This window comes from Sorex fumeus, unplaced genomic scaffold (assembly GCF_029834395.1).
Source record: "Sorex fumeus unplaced genomic scaffold, SorFum_2.1 ptg000081l, whole genome shotgun sequence".
Classification (NCBI taxonomy): domain Eukaryota; kingdom Metazoa; phylum Chordata; class Mammalia; order Eulipotyphla; family Soricidae; genus Sorex; species Sorex fumeus.
In genome coordinates this window covers 3,915,145-3,934,005 of record NW_026606138.1, presented here as the reverse complement: position 1 = coordinate 3,934,005, position 18,861 = coordinate 3,915,145, and the positions used below count along the sequence as shown (strand labels likewise).

The following is an 18,861-nucleotide window of genomic DNA, read 5'->3' as shown; positions in this document are numbered from 1 at the left end:
ATTTTTTGTTTTTCTCAAGGCTCACATATAAATACATCGGTTTTTAAAGTTTTTCAATTAAGACATTTAAGATGTTTTGGTTCTCAGTTATTCATGGAAGGACTTTAGGAAAGTTTTTAATTAAAAATAAAGATTAAATTAGAAGATAAAATTGCTTTTAAACAAATTGTTATATGATAGGAGATCAGAAGTATACACTTTTGTTTTCTTCATCTGAAAGTTAGTATTCTTACTGTATTATCTAAAATTATTTTCTATGTACCCAGTATGTCTGGATTTGGAATGAACAGGAATCAGGCATTTGGAATGAATAACTCCTTATCAAGTAACATTTTTAATGGAACAGGTAAGCTTATCTTGCAGCTAGCACCCTATTAAAATGATAGACTATTGAGATATAAAACAAACATACTGATCTTAAAATATAGGATTTTTTAATGTGTTAAATGCTAGAATTAAATTTGCTGAGAATTTGAATGGGTAGAATATAATTTGGTCTACAGTACAGAGATAGATCAAAATATATTTTTTAATTGATATGGCAATGATAGTGTTATAAAATCGAATTATTTCCTTAATGCCTACAAAAAGCCAGAACGTTCACTTATCCCTGAGAATCTTTTGCTTTATGGAGCTTCACCTGTCCTCAGTCCTGTCACTGTGAACTATTCTAAATCTGGTTGGGTGGTATGACATGGATGACTATAAAGATCCCTGTTAAAGAAACATTCAAATTTCTACATAGCACTTAGTTTTTTTCTGAATAGGTTTGCTAATAGTAATTTGGGCACTTAACCCTTAGTTTCAGAGGGATCTGGGGTTTTTGTTGTTTGGTTTTTGAATCTTAACAATTTTTTATCAAGTGCTTATCTGTCCTCCTGTTGTTCATCAATTTGCTCGAGCAGGCCCAGTAACATCTCCATTGGAGACTTTGTTGTTATTATGTTTGGCATATCGAATACATCATGGGTAGATCAAGTGCTTAAAATTTAAAAATAAATTTTATGAAAACCCAGTTGGTTTTTTTTATAGTAAAATAATTCCTGCAGTTTATTGGTTTATTTTTTTTTAACTAGTTACTTCAGCAAAACTGAGCGATTTGTTTTACTTTTTACGCTTACCTCCAGACCCTCTTCATAGAAAGGAAATAAAGGATCTAGGCATGATCTGAGAAAGGGTCAAAAATAATCATGATTGTTGAAGAATGAACACATGTAAAGGAAGTAGAAGGTGAAAGAATAAACAGTAAAATAGAACATAAAAGTGCGAGAAGATTTAGTAATAAAACATGATTCATGACTGTTAATGTACTTTGAAATTGCACATTTTAACATTTGAAATTACTCTTATGCGTTCAGGATGTTATAATATGAAGTACCATTTCTATTGCTTCTAAAAGACACACTTTTTATTATTTCTGAGTCAGGCTTAATATCAGAGTTCTAACTTTTTCCTTTGGCTCAGTGGAGTATAGAGTAAGAGTATGTCTGACAATGCCATCTTATATTGTGAATTACGGTTTTACACATCTACATAAATTTTAAAATTTAAAAATAATTTTCACTCAATATTGACTGAGAAAATTGTTCTAACACTGGTGGATAGAAATTGACTCTAATGGGATTGGTGTTGAATTATACCCCTAAAATTCAACTTTCAATAACTTTGTAAATCACAGTTCTTTAAATTTTTTAAATTATTAAAAAACTTTTTTTCAAAGTTTTCAACCCCCAGATTTGGGGTTTATAGTGATAAGAATTTTTTTTTTTCAAATAGCATGGCAATTTAAAATTCCACCTAAGAAGACCTAAAGATGTGTTTTAAAAATTAATGCATACTTAGTTTATAATTCATTTACAGTTTGATCATTTGAGATTATATCATATATTAAAACACTATTGTTCATTTTTGTTGTCATGTTTGAATATATTGTAACTTATAAATTCAGAATTTATAAACCACCATGTTAAGCAGTTGGTATGAGTGAATTTATTTTTGCCCCTTATAATTTTAAATTGTCATGTGACTTGTAATATTAACGGAGTTGTATTGTTTTTCTATCAAAGTGATTTTGAAACTTGGAGATAAAGGAAAACTGGGGGAAAAGGTCATGGTTATAAAACAGTATATAAAGGATTGGAGCCAGAGAGTTGGTACAGAGGTTAAGGTATTTGCCTTGCACTGGACTAACCCCAGTTCAAATCCTGGCACTGCATGTAGTTCCTTGAGCATCTCCAGTAGTGCGCCCTGAACACAGAGCCAGCATTAGCCCTGATCCCAACTGGATGTGACTCCAAAACAAAAACACAAACAAAAAGATTGAGCAAAAATTATAGTACAGACTAAAACTTAGATCGAAAATTAAATTTATCCAGAATTAAGAACGTATGTTGTAAGAATAGAATAATAAAAGTTGAGAATAAATTGGGAATGGTTAAAAGACAGAGTGGGAAGGTTGAGTAATATTTTGAATTCTTTAAAGGAAACCAGCTTGCCTTTTAAATTTTAAAATGAACCCCCCAAAATGTATTCATTTAGTATGTTATTTATTGAGCGCCTACTATGTAATAGGTAATAAAAATATATTTTGGGCTTTGTATCATATTTCCATACTTCCAAAGCACTCACCTATATTCTACCTATTCTTCCCTACTTTGACCTGAAACTATAACACATACACTTGATTACATAGTATAATCAAGAATATACACTTGATTGTGTGGAACAACACACAGCAAAATCTTAGGATTTTTTTGCTTCTGCTTCTATGTCTCAAATACATCTGTTTCTGACCGTTTGCAGAAGGCACTGTCATTATCAGACTAGTGTATAGCTGAAGTTCTCCAAGTGTTCTGGATGCGACCTCTTCTTGAATGGAACAGAAAGAGCAGTTATGGTAGTCTTCGTGTGAGCTAGCAAGCTTATACCTTAGATTGCCCTTTTTCAAAGGGACATTAATAAACCATTTTATTCCTTAGTTTGTATCCTAAGTCTCTTGGGTTTGGTGTTTATTATGCTGGTTACATATTGAATTCTATTCATTCATCTGAAATCAATCCAATGGGATTTATTGAATATATAACTTATTTGGTGCTGTGCATTATTTAGGAAGAAGGCACCATTAGTAATTGGTCTTCATAGTCTTTTAAATGTAAATCAATAACTGCTGTTCTTTCTTACTGTTATTTAGATGGAAGTGAAAATGTGACGGGATTGGACCTTTCAGATTTTCCAGCATTAGCCGACCGAAACAGAAGGGAAGGAAGTAGTAATCCAACTCCATTAATAAACCCCTTGGCTGGAAGAGCTCCTTATGGTAATTAAATTTTTTTATGATGACCATTAAATGCTTTCATTGTGTATACATAAACACAGATGTGTGTGTTTATGTTTTCTGATCATATTGGTTTAGTTTTCTCAGAGTTGATTTGTATAAAGTGTTTTTCCTTCCCAGAAAATGTTGATAGTAAATGGGAAAAACCTGGTTTGTATAGAAAACCTAGAAGGAAGCCCTTGTTTGTTGGTATGCAGAAATTACTTTTCCCCCTCAAGTCTCTGCCTTTGTGCACCTTAAGTGATTTTTGTAGGGGCTGGTGGGGAGGTCTGCCATTTCTCTTCTTAATTTATCACTGGGGGGAGGAGGCTTCACCAGATTTTGAACCCAGGTCTTGTGTACATACTTTACCACTGAGTCACATGTATTTTTGGTATGTGTAGAAGGGGGTGGGTACTGGTGGTAGTTGACTCACACTCTGATGGTGCACAGGAGAACACGTGGTTATAGGGACTGGGAGATCCAATAACCTTGTTTTCCTGCATGTAAAGCATACAGTTCACCCTGTTGAGCTATCTTACCAGCCTTAAACTTTTTTTATAAAGAACACATAACTAGTGATGATTAACAACCAGGCATGCACTGAAATGTTTCTAATCCAGATGAAAATTCCTTGTGAGTAGCAGCTATCTTGTGTGTATTATAGCATCATTCTGTAGTTTCTTTTGTATCTGGACTATTATTTAGATGGAAGTGAAAATGTGACTTTTATCCTGAAAACTGGTTCATGGAACAACAGTTATAACTAAGGCAATACAGCCTGTGATTTTCTACACCTGCAAACCAGTATTATTCTGGGCCAGTAGTTGAAAGATGTTTAGCAACATCTCTGACCTCTTCTTCCTAGAGTTCAGTAGTAGCATTCCCACTCTTCATCAGCCCTATTTTGACAGTAACAAATATGTAGAGACATTGACAGATATCCTCTGGGAAGGAAAAAAAAAAAGAAAAATGCTTCGCATCGAGAATCACTGCTCCTGGGGCAGTTATTGTTTATGAAGATTCTTAATCAACACAGTTTCTGTCTAATGAAGGATTTGACCAGTAGAATGTAAGTGGAAAGGGAGTTTGAAATAGATAGTAACAGTTTTATGCAATGGCATTGTTTCAGTACATTTTTATCTCTTGTACACATACAGTTGTTTCTTTTGGGGGAGAATCTGATGGAGAGTTAATAGTAGAAATAATAAACTTAGAGAAACCAGTCCATCACATTTTTAAGATAAACTGTTTTTTCCCATTTCCAACCAAGAAAGGTTTCTAAACCTCTCTTCTCAGAACATGAAAACAAATACTATGTCAAGATGGGAAAATTTTATTGTTTATATTCTGAAGTTTGCAAATCAGTCTTTCAGAAATACCAAAAAAGTGATCTGCCCTGGAAGTTGAGTACCTGGCTACTTGATTCTCAGTTCAGACTCTAATGTTTGTAACCTTTCCTCATAGGTCCATTTTTTCATCCCTTTAATCATTCCCGTTGCTCTCCTTGGACCATCTCTAGTTTCTCCATATCGTTCTTGAATTGTGGAGCCCCAAAGTGGATATTGTTCTCCAATAAGGGCCTGACTAATGCCAAGTATAGTGGGAGGATTACTTCCCATTTCTTGCATGTTTTACATCTATTACATGGAGTCCAAGAAAATCTGAAATAATATGGAGTTGTTTTATAATTGATTGCAATTTGCTCACTCTGTAAGTCACTTTCAAGTAGAATGAAATGTTATTTTAGAACTTAATTTGCTCATTTGTATTATCTGATTAACTGGTATTTATAATCACTAGTCAAATATATTTTAAGAAAATTTTTAAACAAAAATTTAATATCAAATTTATTTCTATGCATTTATGAATGACGTTAGATTAGAATTATAGGATTACCACTTAGTTCCCTTGTATTATTTCATATATTGAGATACTTGTCAATATATAAAAATCTAGTTCTTCACTGTTACCCTGAATACTAATTTTTCTGAAATGTGCTTTCATAGCATTTAAAAAAAAAAACCTTCGTAAAGTTGATTTTTTTTTCCTGATTTGTGGTTTTTAAAATCATCAATATCAATTGCAGTTCTTTGAATTATTTTTATTACGTAGTTGGAATGGTAACAAAACCAGCAAATGAGCAATCCCAGGACTTCTCAATACACAATGAAGATTTTCCGGCATTACCTGGTTCCAGCTATAAAGATCCAACATCAAGTAATGATGACAGTAAATCTGTAAGTAATTAAAAATTACGTATGTGAATGATGTAGTTGCTCCCTTCAGAGTTCTCTTAAATTAACAATTTTGAACACTGTTAAGGACTTACTAAATACTATTACAAAGTTGTTTATCTTAAGTATCTGTAATAATCTAACTTCTGAAGAATGTGGAAAACCTTTATAACTTAGAAGATAGCCTATTTTTTTCCTATTTCATGTAGGTTTGCAAATTTCTGTTGAACTTCTCAGAGTTAATTTAGACTTTTATTGTAGTCCCTGTCAGCTGGATCCCATGAAGTTTGATATTATAGCCTTCTAAGGAGCTGTGTTTTTCTTGAGTAAGTTTTCTCCTTGAAGAATCTTTATACACATTTTTATTCCTGTGTTGATTCAGCCAACTCAGCTTCCTCTTTCTGACTTAACAAATGTGTTTATTTCTTCCACATTTCACTGAAAGTTTTTTTTTTCCTTTTTGTGCTGGGAGTTTGTATCATAAAATAATTTATAAGGAAGATTAATGGGTAAGAATTAAATAAGGATTTTAAAAGTTTTTAAACTTAAACTATCTTGTAGGTTTTTTATGGTGATTATTTTATACTTAAAATATTGAGGAGTGTGGCTTCAGACATATCCAGAGCACAAAGTTCTTAGATGTCTAGGCAGACTTACAGATTTTCTATGACTGAAGATCTGAAATAAAGTATTTTTTTGTATACTTATGCCCTTTACGTTGACAATGATAATAAAGGATTTATTTGAATGCCATGGGACAGTTGTGGAACCAAAACAATTCATATAGATTTTGAAACACAGGTAATAATTTTCTATCCATTTAAATATAATAAAGAGTTAATAGAAAGGTACTAAAATTAGAACTTGAATTTTTTTTAAGTTTTTTTTTTAATGTTAGCAAATTTTAATGTCTCATTTAAATTTTTTCATCTTAGAATTTGAATACATCTGGCAAGACAACATCAAGTACTGATGGACCCAAATTTCCTGGAGATAAAAGTTCAACAACACAAAATAATAACCAGCAGAAGAAAGGGATCCAGGTGTTACCTGATGGTGGGACTCTTAACTATCAAAATATTATAGAATGCATTATCATTAGTTTTTTTCTTAAAGATTAAAATGGCTATTCTTCTTTTCAGGTCGGGTTACTAACATTCCTCAAGGGATGGTGACGGACCAATTTGGAATGATTGGCCTATTAACATTTATCAGGGCAGCAGAGACAGACCCAGGGATGGTACATCTTGCATTAGGAAGTGACTTAACAACATTAGGCCTCAATCTAAACTCTCCTGAGTAAGTACTTTTCTTTTTTTCCCCTCATCCTCTTGTAATAATTCCTTTGTGGTTTTGTAGTTTCATGTTATCAAATTATGTCACCTCCTGCAACTCACTAATACCATAACTAATTCTTTAGTCATTTCTTTCATGTTAACAGTTAAATGGTTTTTCTTGCTCTGATTTCATTTATAAATTACTCCCCTCATGTCATGCTTTTATTCACTTTATAATCACAGTTCTTCAGAAGAGCTATCACTGTATCTCAGTTTTGTCCTCCTGGGTCTGAAGTTGTGATAAATCATTTGCCTTGAATGTATGAGTCTCTGGTTTTGATTACCTATTTACTAAGCTAACTCTTTTAGGAAACTACCTCCATTATTAAAACTGCTTGTATCAAGGTCATCGCACAAATACTTTCATTGTTAACGTCAGCAGTTACCTCTTTTTTGTTTTGTTTTTATTTGGGGTCCAAATCCAGTTGTGCTTAGAGCTTACTCCTAATTCTGTGCTCAGGGATCATTCTTGGTAGTGCAAGGGAACCATATACAGTGCCAAGGTTGAACCTGAATATACTGAATATAAGGCAATCATAGCACCCTGCCCACTGTACTACTGGTCCATTCCCATAATTCAGCAGTCTCTTCTAAGCACTCATCTCCCTTGTACCTGTCAGTAGTGTTCAACAGAGTTGACTCATTGTTTCTCACTACCTTTATCTCCTCTCTCTCTCTCTCAATCCTTTCTTCCTAGGTTACTCTTTATTATTTAGGTATCCCTGATTCTCTCTGTGCATCTGTTCTTCATATTAAGCCAGGAGAGCTCTTAGTGAACCAGTAAATCCTCTGCTCAGTACTTGGTACTAAGTACTAAACTTGAGACATGTCAGGCATACCCCTCCATTAGTTGCTTTAACAGTTCTTTCTGACTAGAATGGAAAGAAATGCTATGGTGATTAATATGTTATCTTGCCTCACATCCTTCAAATCTCACAATCTTAATGAGACCTAACTGGACTACCCTATAATTATTCAGCCAGTCTCCTCTCCTTATCATTTCACTACCACTGATTATTTATTTGCTAATTAATTGTTTTTGTCTGCCTTTCTCCAGTCTACCTTCCTTAACCAGAAAGGAAATTTCAGTGTCACTGATACCTATTTTGTTCACTGATGTATCCTATATGCATGTAGAGCAGAGTACCAGGCATTGATAATATTTGGTGATTCTGAACTTTTGCTTTTAATAATTACTAATTTTTTTCTGTTTACATAAATGGGTGAGTAAATTTATTGATGGCATGGTATTTATGAGATATAAAGTATTGAGTTAGAATTAATAAATATTTAGCCTTGCTTTATGTTATAGTAAACACAAAAAAGGAAAGAGGTAAAGAAGCTCATTTTTTATTTGAAGAAATTGCTTTTTCCTGATTTCTTAAAATTAGAAAGCTTTTTCAACTTTTGGACTTCAGAGTGTTTTTTCCCCCCCCTTATTCAGAAATCTCTACCCCAAATTTGCATCACCCTGGGCATCTTCACCTTGTCGACCTCAAGACATAGGTAGGATCATCTATTTTTGTTCCGTCCTTTGAAAAAGATATTTGTAACTGAGAACCAGTTAATAAGGCTTTTTTCATTTTTATCCAGACTTCCATGTTCCGTCTGAATACTTAACGAACATTCACATTAGGGATAAGGTGAGTGTAGTTTATTAATATTCTACTCAGTCAACATGAATTTATCTTTTTCTGGAACTGTTTTTCAGCTTTCAACAGTATATTTTTTTAAAAAAATTAGTTGCCTGAAGCTCTGTTTTCAGTGTTCATTCAGATGGTAACAATTTCTGTGTATAATCTTAATGGTTTGGTGATATTCTGGGTTATATTTTTTAAATAATTCTAAAGCAAGACAATGTTAGTACTGGTAATATATTTCTAAGAGTATTTATAGCAGGTATAACCGTTACCACAGTTGATGGGTATAAACTAACTTGGAAAACCTGACACATTTTCTTCTGATATCCTTATTTTATGCCTTTAACAATAAGTGGCTTTTTTCTTTAAAATATTGTTATTTTCAATGGCATGGTATATATTTAAAAATTATGACATATAATCCTGTTTCTGAAATTTTTCTTTTTTAATTAAAATTTTCTTTATATTGTAACCTTTCGTCTTTTTCTAATCTGAAAATAAAAATGTAAACAGTTTTGCTTTAGAGTTTTTATGAAAGGATATAATAGAAAATTAGGTATATGTTATATACACATGTACAGATATATCTGTAAATCAGGGAGGCAGTACTTGCGCGTTGTCTGAGAAGGAAATAGCGGCTTCATCTCCTCCTGGTGGGTTTTCTTTGACACACAGTTTTTGTTTCCCTTCTTCCCTTGATCTCTTGTGGGGGAGGGGAAGATTCATGCTTTACATCCTCCGACCCCAGTTTAATTCCTAGCACCACATGGTTCCCCCAGCTGGGTATGTTCCTAAAGGCCCCAGGCACTGTAAGGATGGCCCTGCTGGTGGTTCTTGTACCATAGGGCCGGAGCAGCACCATATTCTTGGGCTCTGGCATCCAGCCATCCAGTCTTCTTGACTAAAACTCATTGTGAGTGGCCCCTGGCATCCCTGAAGTACCACTTTGGGTACTCAGAAAATACGATAGAAATGCATAAAAATGACATTGTTCTGCTAATATGCCAGTTGGTTGTATGCTCTTAATAGATACTGATGTTGGTGCAAAGGTATTTCTCAATAAGTCATTTGCAGGACAGGGAGAAGGGGCCCACACCTGGCAGTGCTTAGGATCTAGTCCTGTTTTGGTGCTTATAGACCATGCAGTGCTGGGAATTGAACTTGAGCCACCTGCTTATTGAACTATCTCTCTGGCACTCAGTCTTGTCTTCCATCTAATCCAGTATTACAAATATGAGTCAGAGAAGGCTAGTTTTTCCATTTGTGAAGAATATAATTTGCTGCCACCTCCACTGTAGTGCCCTTTTGCTCTGATTAGCTAAGTGTTGCAGAACTTTTTAAATGCCAATTTAAGAAATAATAATTGAGGAGAATTTGTTGTAATTCTAGACCTACCAAAATGGGGTAATATGAAATGAAAAGAAAAATAAATATTCAGAAAATAGTAGTTAAACATTGAGATAGAAGAATTGGGTGAGGAGATAAAAACTATTCTCGTTTTGGTGAAGTCTTAATAAGATTTATCTTAATATGAAGTATTAAAAATATTGAGTACATTTATGTTTAATAGTTTCTAAGGTAGTTCTGGTGCTGCTTTGTAGAAGGGAATGTAAAGCTGTTTCTTTAATCATACATTTAAACAAAATAACTATCCTTTTTAATTTTTATACTTACTCTGATTTGCTAAAAATTACATAACCAACTAATTATGAATTGCTGTCATACATAGATTCAGTTGGCATTTCTTACAAATTTTGTTTTGGACACCTGACAAAGTGCATTCACAGTCACAAATTTCATTTCTTAGTAATTCTCATAGGTGTTACTCTCCATTTTCTAATCAGATTATAAAGACATTAAATTGTTCACATTTAGCATTTAAATAATACAACTAGAAAGAATGTAAGTTGCATATTACATATCTGAGCAATGTGTTCCACTATTATTATCATATTGGGTATTGAAAAAAAACTCAATTTCCTGTGATCTTCTTAGTTCGCATTCCTGCTGCCTTTCTGGAACATTAGGACTTAAAATTAATATTCCAGAAATAAATTACTTTAGTCATTGAGATGGTGAACTCATTAGATTTACACCTGTGAAATCATATTAACTGTTTTCTGCCATAAGGAAGGTAATTTCTGTTTATCTTTACATTTTTATTTTAGTGGTAGCAATTACGAATATTTTCGAATTTTTTCCTACATTTCAGAATAATTTATTTCTCTTTTCCAGCTGGCTGCAATAAAACTTGGCCGATATGGAGAAGATCTTCTCTTCTATCTCTATTACATGAATGGAGGAGATGTATTACAACTTTTAGCCGCAGTTGAGCTGTATGTTCAAAGTCTTTTCAAACACTTATGTGTTATAGGAGATCTTGTTTGTTCTTATAATTTTAAAAAAAAAAACAGATTGCTGTGGATTTTTACTTTAAAGTATTTCTCCAACATATCTAAATGGTTTATTTTCACACTAAGTAAATTTAATTTTTGGTCTGAAACTTAAATTATTATGACTTTGTCATTACTGTGTATATAATGGTAAAGGTAAAAGGTAAAGGCCCTCCCGTTGTTCATCGATTTGCTCGAGTGGGCCCAGTAACGTCTCCATTGAAGATTTTGTTGTTACTGTGTTTGGCATATCGAATACATCACGGGTGGCTTGCCAGGCTCTGCCGTGCGGGCGAGATACTCTCGGTAGCTTGCCGGGCTCTCCGAGAGGGGCGGAGGAATCGAATTCGGGTCGGCCGTGTTGGCTGCGTGCAAGGCAAACACCCTACCACTGTGCTATCGCTCCAGCCATGTGTATATAATGAAGAATTTCAAATTTGATAACTCCAAATTGCTAAAAGATGAAGTTTACCAGACTTGTGGATTTGGTGAATTAAATTTTTTTAAAATATATGAATAAAGATGTGGTTCATAACTGATTTATGTTGCCCCTTATGGAACCACTTATGTTAATGGCAGTGAATTTTTTATTTAGTAAATATCTATTGATTTCTATGACAAGATAATGTGCATATCATAAGATATGTTTTGAAATGTTGATAGTCTATTTTTTCTTATCAGAAATCTATTGGCCTCTTTTAATAAATTAAGATAAAGAACTGGTCCATTCATTGTTTTCTGAGCATTTGTTTTTACCTAATGCTCTAAGTATGTAAGTTTTGTTTCATTTCTCATTATGTCCAATTGGTAGCATTGTTACTAGTGGATTAATCTGTTAGTCATGTTTATTAAAGAGTGATTAATCAAAATATATCACATGATGATGTCCTTTTTACCTATTTGTTTTATAATATTCCTAATAGTATTTCTATAACTAGCCTTTAGATACTTTAGAATGTAAAATTCATTGTGTTAAATATTTTCCAGTTGAAAATTCAGGTTTTTTCCCATGTTTTCCTTTCATTTTTTTGTAAGATAGCAGTTGTTACTTGTTCCTTTTAGTTCATAAGCCAATAAATTCATTTAATCAATACATACATTTATCACTGGCAGTTCTGTCTCATTTATGTCTAGAAATTTTATTCTGTTGATAGGAAACTATTTGTTTACTGGAGATTTATTGTAGCTGAGATTTTTTTTTTAATGGTACATTTACTTTCTTTGAATGTCTTCTTCCTGATTTATAAGAGATATAAATCCTCATTGATTTCCATGCTTGAATAATAATGAATATTCTTTTAGAATTTTAGAATTTAGGATCAGTGAATTTGAATAACAAATTAAAGTAATGGGTTAGAATTTTCAGAATGGCTATTTACAACAATTTAAAAATTATGTGAATTTAAGTAAAACATTTTCATTAGTAATAAAATAATACAAATAGTAGGGGGCTATGTTTGTATTAATAGGGATTTTGGTTTTTATTGATCTTAACAGAGGAGTGAAGTCCTGGAGATATACATATATATATATATTCTAAGTTTTAATTGCATTGCTCATAGAAGTTTCTAAAACCTTAGTTTGCTTTCATAAAAAATGTTCTTCATGGGGCTGGAGAGATAGCACAGTGGGTAGGGTGTTTGCCTTGCACGCGGCTGACCCGGGTTCAATTCCCAGCATCCCATACGGTCCCCTGAGCACCTCCAGGAGTAACTCCTGAGTGCCAAGCCAGGAGTAACGCCTGTGCATCGCCAAGTGTGACCCTCCCCCCCAAAAAATGTTCTTCATTATGCATGAATATATTGAATCAGAATTGTGGTTTTGGGCAAATTAAGAAATTTTTTACTGTAATTATCTTATGAGAGGTAAGGTAAAGGCCCTCCCGTTGATCATCGATTTGCTCGAGCGGGCCCAGTAACGTCTCCATTGGAGACTTTGTTGTTACTGTGTCTGGCATATCGAATACTCTCGGTAGCTTGCCGGGCTCTCCGAGAGGGGCGGAGGAATCGAACTCGGGTCGGCCATGTTGGCTGCGTGCAAGGCAAACGCCCTACCCGCTGTGCTAAGTTTTACAACATGTAGATGTTTTATGTGTATCATGGGAAAAATTAATTGTTTTTTTCTCTTAAAAATTGAAGTTTTAATCGTGATTGGAGATACCACAAAGAAGAACGAGTATGGATTACCAGGGCACCAGGCATGGAACCAACAATGAAAACCAATACATATGAGAGGGGAACATATTACTTCTTTGACTGTCTTAACTGGAGGAAAGTAGCTAAGGTATATTTTTTTCCATGTGTAAATGCATAAACCTAGTTTTTTTTTTTTAAGGATTGTCTTCTTTTATTTGTTTTTATGTACCAGAATATCCCTCCCAAATAATGTGCCAGATACTTGCTAAATCCTTTGTCTTCACATCTTTGTCTTGATTTAAACTTTTAAGATAGAGTATCCAGAAATAGCTCCTGTCACTAACAGTTAGGAAATAATTGAATTTGGTAAGATTTTTTGTAATTTATTAAAAGTCTTGGTAACATTTGAGATATTTTTATTATTCATTTGTAAAATTAAGATGCCCTCTTGCAATCCCAGTCATGTATTTTTACATTTTTGTTACTTTGTTTTGTTGTTACTGGTTTTGCTTTTGGAGGGGGGCTCAGCAGATAGTGCTCAGGGTTTACTCTGTGTCTACTCTCAGGGATCACTCCTAGCTGGGCTCTGGGGACTATATGTGGTGCAGGGGATTGAACCAGGGTCGGTCATATGCAAGGCAAGCACCCTACCCGCTGTACTATAGCTCTGGCCCCATTTTCATTATTTTAAATTAATCAACTATGTGATTTGCTCAAAAAAAAACTAAAAACTATCAATTTCAGATGTGCCCAGTTGAGATGAGTTTTTGTTCACTAGTAATGCTAAGAGAATTTCAAGCATAACATTCATTGTTGCTCTGACTAGTATGCAGAATATTGGGAGGTGGGGGGAGGCAGTATGATCTCCGTAGAAACTGTATAGTTGTTGGTTTGGTTTGAAATATTTTCTGATGAAAAAAGACTTTGTGCCAGTTTTTCTTGTCAGAAACACCATGTACAAAATTTCCATCAGTGTCAGTGCATATTTCACTTGTGTTCAATAGTTTATGTATATGTATATATACACACAAACATACTTAACTCCACCTACTAGAGAATATAACCAACATTATTTGATTTCATAACTCCAGGTTTATCTGAATGCTTTTTCCATGGATGATTCTTTAAAAAGTAAGGAGTTACTTTTGTTTTAAATAAATTAAACATAAGAAAAATATTTCTTGACAGTTTTTTTTAGTTGTTGGTTTGGGCTTTCTGTGGATCAACTTTAATAAGATGATAAAATACTTTTTATAAAACAATGTAAAATAATTACTGGTTTTTTATTACCAAAACGTTTACATTCAAAGATTTTACATAAAACTTGAGAAATAGGGAAATAAAAACACCAAAACAAGATATGTATAATGTTAAATCTTGTTTCATAATTGTGTGATACTGCTCAGTGATAAATGTAATTACTTCTCAGACCAAGTTCATAACTGTATGCTGTATTTGAATTATCTTAGTAGTTTTTTTTTAACTTACATACGTTGATTCAAAAGGCAGATCAGTGATCTGGTCATTTAAACAGAAAGTTGCATTAGTTACACATAGTATAAGACATTGTGTGTACTAACTGTTGTTAAGAAGTTTAGTGTAATAGAAAGCTATAGTCTGTATCTTGGATTTGACTGTTTTTGCTTGTTTTGACCTTGTGCAAGTTTTCTTTCCATGCCTACTTCCTTATCTGCTAAAATGTCAGCATCTAGATTATCATAAAGATTAAGTGAGATTACACACATACACAGAGTAGAGTGTTTGGAAAATAGTTTGGACTGTTTGTTATTTTTATTATCACTGTTATGTTTTCTACTACTGAAGATGCAGAAATGTATATTAACAGTTGTTAGTTTAGGTCATGTAATACGTATAAAGGTCTTGGAGTTCTCAAAGTTTAGCATGTATCAGAATTATTAGAGACTTTGTTAAAACACAAATTGCTGTGCATATTTTTATTGTTTCTGATTTGACTCTGTTAATGAGACCTGAGAATTTTGAATTTGGAGTAGGGGAACTATTTTGGTTTTGGTCATACCTAGTGGTGCTTAAGGCTTACTCCTGTCTCTGTGTTCAGAGATCAGACCCTAGTCGGTATTGTGCCGGCAAGCGCATTACCCACTGTACTATCTCTGCAGGCCTAGAGAATTTGGGTTCTTTATTTTTTTCCCTTACTTCCTTACTTTGTTTTGCTTTGAGGTCACACTGGCAGTACTTAGGACTTACTACTGACTCTGTGCTGGAATCACTGTGGGGCTCGGTGGGGACTATATGGGATGGCAGGAATTGAACACAGGTCTTCTGCATGGAAGGCTTATACCCTACCTGCTGTACTACCACTCAGGCCCCTAGAGAATTTGAGTTTCTAGTAATCTTCCAAGTGATATCAGTGCTGGTGTTGGTTTTTGTCAAAAATTGTACTTGAACTTCTCAATTATCTAATTCTGTAGCATAAAATAAAACATATAAGAAACAGTTTAATGGGACTCTTGAACTTGGCCACATGAGTTAAGATTCTGTGTGGTGTGCATACATATGTATTTATGTTTTTATTGGATATTTGCTGCAAAATTGAGCATGTCTTAACCTCTCCATTAAAAATTTTGATCTATGAAATAAGAAAAAGAATATTTTCCCTTAAATATTCTCTTGATAATTTGCTGATACTCTTCAATAAAATTATTTTTATGATGATGAAAGCAAGTAGTGGTTTCTATAAACCATCACTTTTGCTATATTAAAATAATAATTCATGAATATCTCAACTTAGAGTTATAGTAGAATAAATTTTTCACAATGATTCGTTTGGTTTTACTTTTAATGTTGTTTTTAATTTTGTCCCAGGGAATGGGTTAGAAGTTTACTTTTATTCATGTTCTATTTATTAACTTACTTCATAATGCCAAAGAAATTCCTCTGGAAGTGCCATGTTTCATGTTAATTTCAAAAACCCCATCTATAAAATGAAGGTGATTTACTGTTCGTGGGTAAGGAACTTGTATTAAATAGCCTTGAACTCGTTCATAATACTACTACAGTATGACAGGTTTTATCTTGGTATTGTTAAAAAAAAATTATCCGGTGCCCACACCTAGTAGGTGTGGTTTACTCCTGGCCCACACTCAGAGATCACTCCTTACAGTGCTCAAGGGATCATATTTGGTGCTAGGGATCAAGCCCAAGTTGGCTTAAATACAAACAAGCATCTCATATGAGCAAGTTTCCTCATGCTCACTTAGTGTAGAAGATGGGGCTCAGTGCCCTTTGCATGTAGGAGAGTTGGTTTCCATCCCCGGTATCACTGAAGAGGAAAATGATTGGCCTGATCCATCGTATATTCTGTAAGGGTCTTTCTCTTTCCAAGTCACAATATTTTCAAAAAAGTTTAGAATTGTATTAGGGAATTAGATTATTGTCCCTTAATTCCCTCATATTAGGGAATTAGATTATGTCAGTCAGAATTAATTTTTATCACTTTAACATTCTGTCATCCTGAGTTCTATGATCCGCCCTATCCTTATTTAAAGAATGTCCTGAAGGTCATTTTTGACAGTTTATTCTCCCCTTTTAAGTACTTCTTTCTCCAAGAGAAAGGGGGTAAGACCCATCCCTTGCATGCAGCTGACCCTCATCACCACTATGGTGCCAGGAGTGACCCCAAAAAACAAAAATAAAATAAGAAAAAATTAATTGTCCATTTTCCTCAGACCTTATTGGCAAGCTGTGTTGCCTGTCCTATGTATTGTAATTAGAATTTTATGTATTCACTGAATAAAAACCTGTTGTAATTCAGAGAGTAATCTTAAGTAGTAATTAAGAATTCAGAATGTAATCTTAAAACATAGCTTTTTAAAAATAATTTCATCCACAGAAAATGTTTAGGTACTGGAGGCTATCCTGTAAACTAACTTTTCCCAAATTAAAGTTATCCTTTTCAACCTGATTTTTACCTTGCTGACCCAACACTAATTTTTATTTTTAATATTTTTAAAATTATATCATAGCCCAATAAAAATTATTTTCATTCATTACTTGTACTGGTACATGGTAATGCATCTTTGTATTCTAATCAGTATTAGGTACTTTTTCCAAAATAATAAAAATTTAATTTTAAGGTAGTTTGCTGCTTCTTTACTAAAAGTGAAGAGGACTTATTTGAGAAATTGATGTTTTCAAAAATTGGAGAAAACTCCTGTATGTGGTTAGGTCAGAGATGACATTAATTTTTTATCATAATTTTATTTGAAGTAAACACACCCAGTTTTACTTCACAGAGAATATTATCTAGTTTTAATACCAAAAGAAGGACAATAAAAGTTGTGTAAAAGATCTACAATTAGGGGTCAGAGTGGTAAAATACTTGACACAACTGGCCTGAATTCAATCCCCTGCACCACGTGTGGTCTCCCAGTCATCTGGAGTGAACCCTAAGCACAGAACCAGAAGCAAGCCCTAAAACTGCTCTCTATGGCCCCCAAAACAAAAAAATAATCTACAATTCTTTTAAAAGTTAAGTATTCTATTCCTACAACAAATGAAGAATTGTGTGCTTATTACTTATTCATTAGCATATTATATTCCTCCTGGAGGCCTGGCAATATTTAAGCAGATGGTGTGATTCATAAAACTTAATGGGACCAGAGAAAATAGTACAGCGAGTAAGGCACTTGCCTTGCATTCAGCTGACCGGAGTTCGATCCCCAGCATCCCATGCGGTCCTCCAACCAGCCAAGAGTGACTCCTGAGGGCAGAGGCGAGTAGTAACCCCTGAGCACTGCCAGGTATAGCCCAAAGGCAAAAAAAAAAAATTATGCCCTTAACGCCTTATTCAAAGTTGTTCATGTGTATAATTGTGTGTGAAGCATAAACATATAAAACAACATTATTAAGGTTAGGAAACAAGGAAATACTTGTTTATTATAAACTTCATGGATTTAGTTTTTAAGAAAGAATAAAACCAGGAATATCTTTTAAATGAAAGACAGATTTAACCAATATAAATTTGTGTTAGATTTTCTCAGATATCCCCCCACCTCAGTTTCTTTCAACTTGTTTTTTAATGTATAGTGGGAAAATTATGTGAATTGGAACAGTTACTCTAACTTACTTTCTAACAACATAGTTACCTGTCTGTGCATATTTTAACAAAATGTTTATTTAAATTTAGTGTGGGATGCATGATTTGTTACAATTATAGACTTTTTAACCTGATAGCTGCTCATATTTTGAAACCAAAATGATCAATTTCTTTAAAGTGATGTAAAAAATATTTACAAAGAAGAGATCATCTAAGTAAGTGTAAACGCCAAAGAAAAACGTTAAGAGAGGTAATGCAGTCCTTTTAGTGCTAGTCAGTGGCAGGCACAGAGAGGCACACTAGAGGGAAAATGGCAATTGGTGTTTGTTAGTTTTGGCTTACTCTATCTGTCCTATAAACTTTTTTAGATTCAAGTCCTAACAGTTTGTCTTTTTTTTAAATATTCTTTTGTGTGATGATTTTTTTTTTTTTTACTTAATTTCAGGTAGGGATGTAATGATTTAAATCTATTTTGGTTCCTTGGAATAAGACCGTTAAAAATGTGCTATATGAAATCGAGACATGAGCTTTGGTATCACATTGGCCTAGACCCTAATTCTAGATCTGTTACCTACTATATGAATTGGGCAGATAACTTGTTACTCATTTTAAATGAGTGATTTAAAGTAATTTGAGAACTTGAGTTTTCCTCAAATGCAAAATGAAGATGTTTCTACTTTATAATGATGTTGTGAAGAATAAAGCAAAATTATCTGAATATTTTGCTAC

The 18,861-nt window shown here is 33.5% G+C and overlaps 1 protein-coding gene across 8 annotated transcripts in view; it reads left to right on the top strand.

The window, feature by feature from the left end:
• CNOT2 (CCR4-NOT transcription complex subunit 2) overlaps positions 1 to 18,861 on the top strand; it is a 119,184-nt gene that overhangs the window by 98,464 nt on the left and 1,859 nt on the right. For 6 of the 8 annotated variants that reach the window (XM_056130670.1, XM_056130666.1, XM_056130668.1 and 3 more), the window contains 9 exons: positions 267 to 346; positions 3,191 to 3,316; positions 5,429 to 5,553; positions 6,486 to 6,606; positions 6,693 to 6,849; positions 8,332 to 8,393; positions 8,481 to 8,530; positions 10,763 to 10,863; positions 13,059 to 13,203. In XM_056130670.1, the coding sequence (XP_055986645.1) occupies positions 267 to 346; positions 3,191 to 3,316; positions 5,429 to 5,553; positions 6,486 to 6,606; positions 6,693 to 6,849; positions 8,332 to 8,393; positions 8,481 to 8,530; positions 10,763 to 10,863; positions 13,059 to 13,203 (967 nt within the window). Of the gene's footprint in view, positions 1 to 266; positions 347 to 3,190; positions 3,317 to 5,428; positions 5,554 to 6,485; positions 6,607 to 6,692; positions 6,850 to 8,331; positions 8,394 to 8,480; positions 8,531 to 10,762; positions 10,864 to 13,058; positions 13,204 to 14,146; positions 14,187 to 18,861 lie in introns of all 8 variants that reach the window. The other 2 variants (XM_056130665.1, XM_056130671.1) reach the window with 2 other exon arrangements.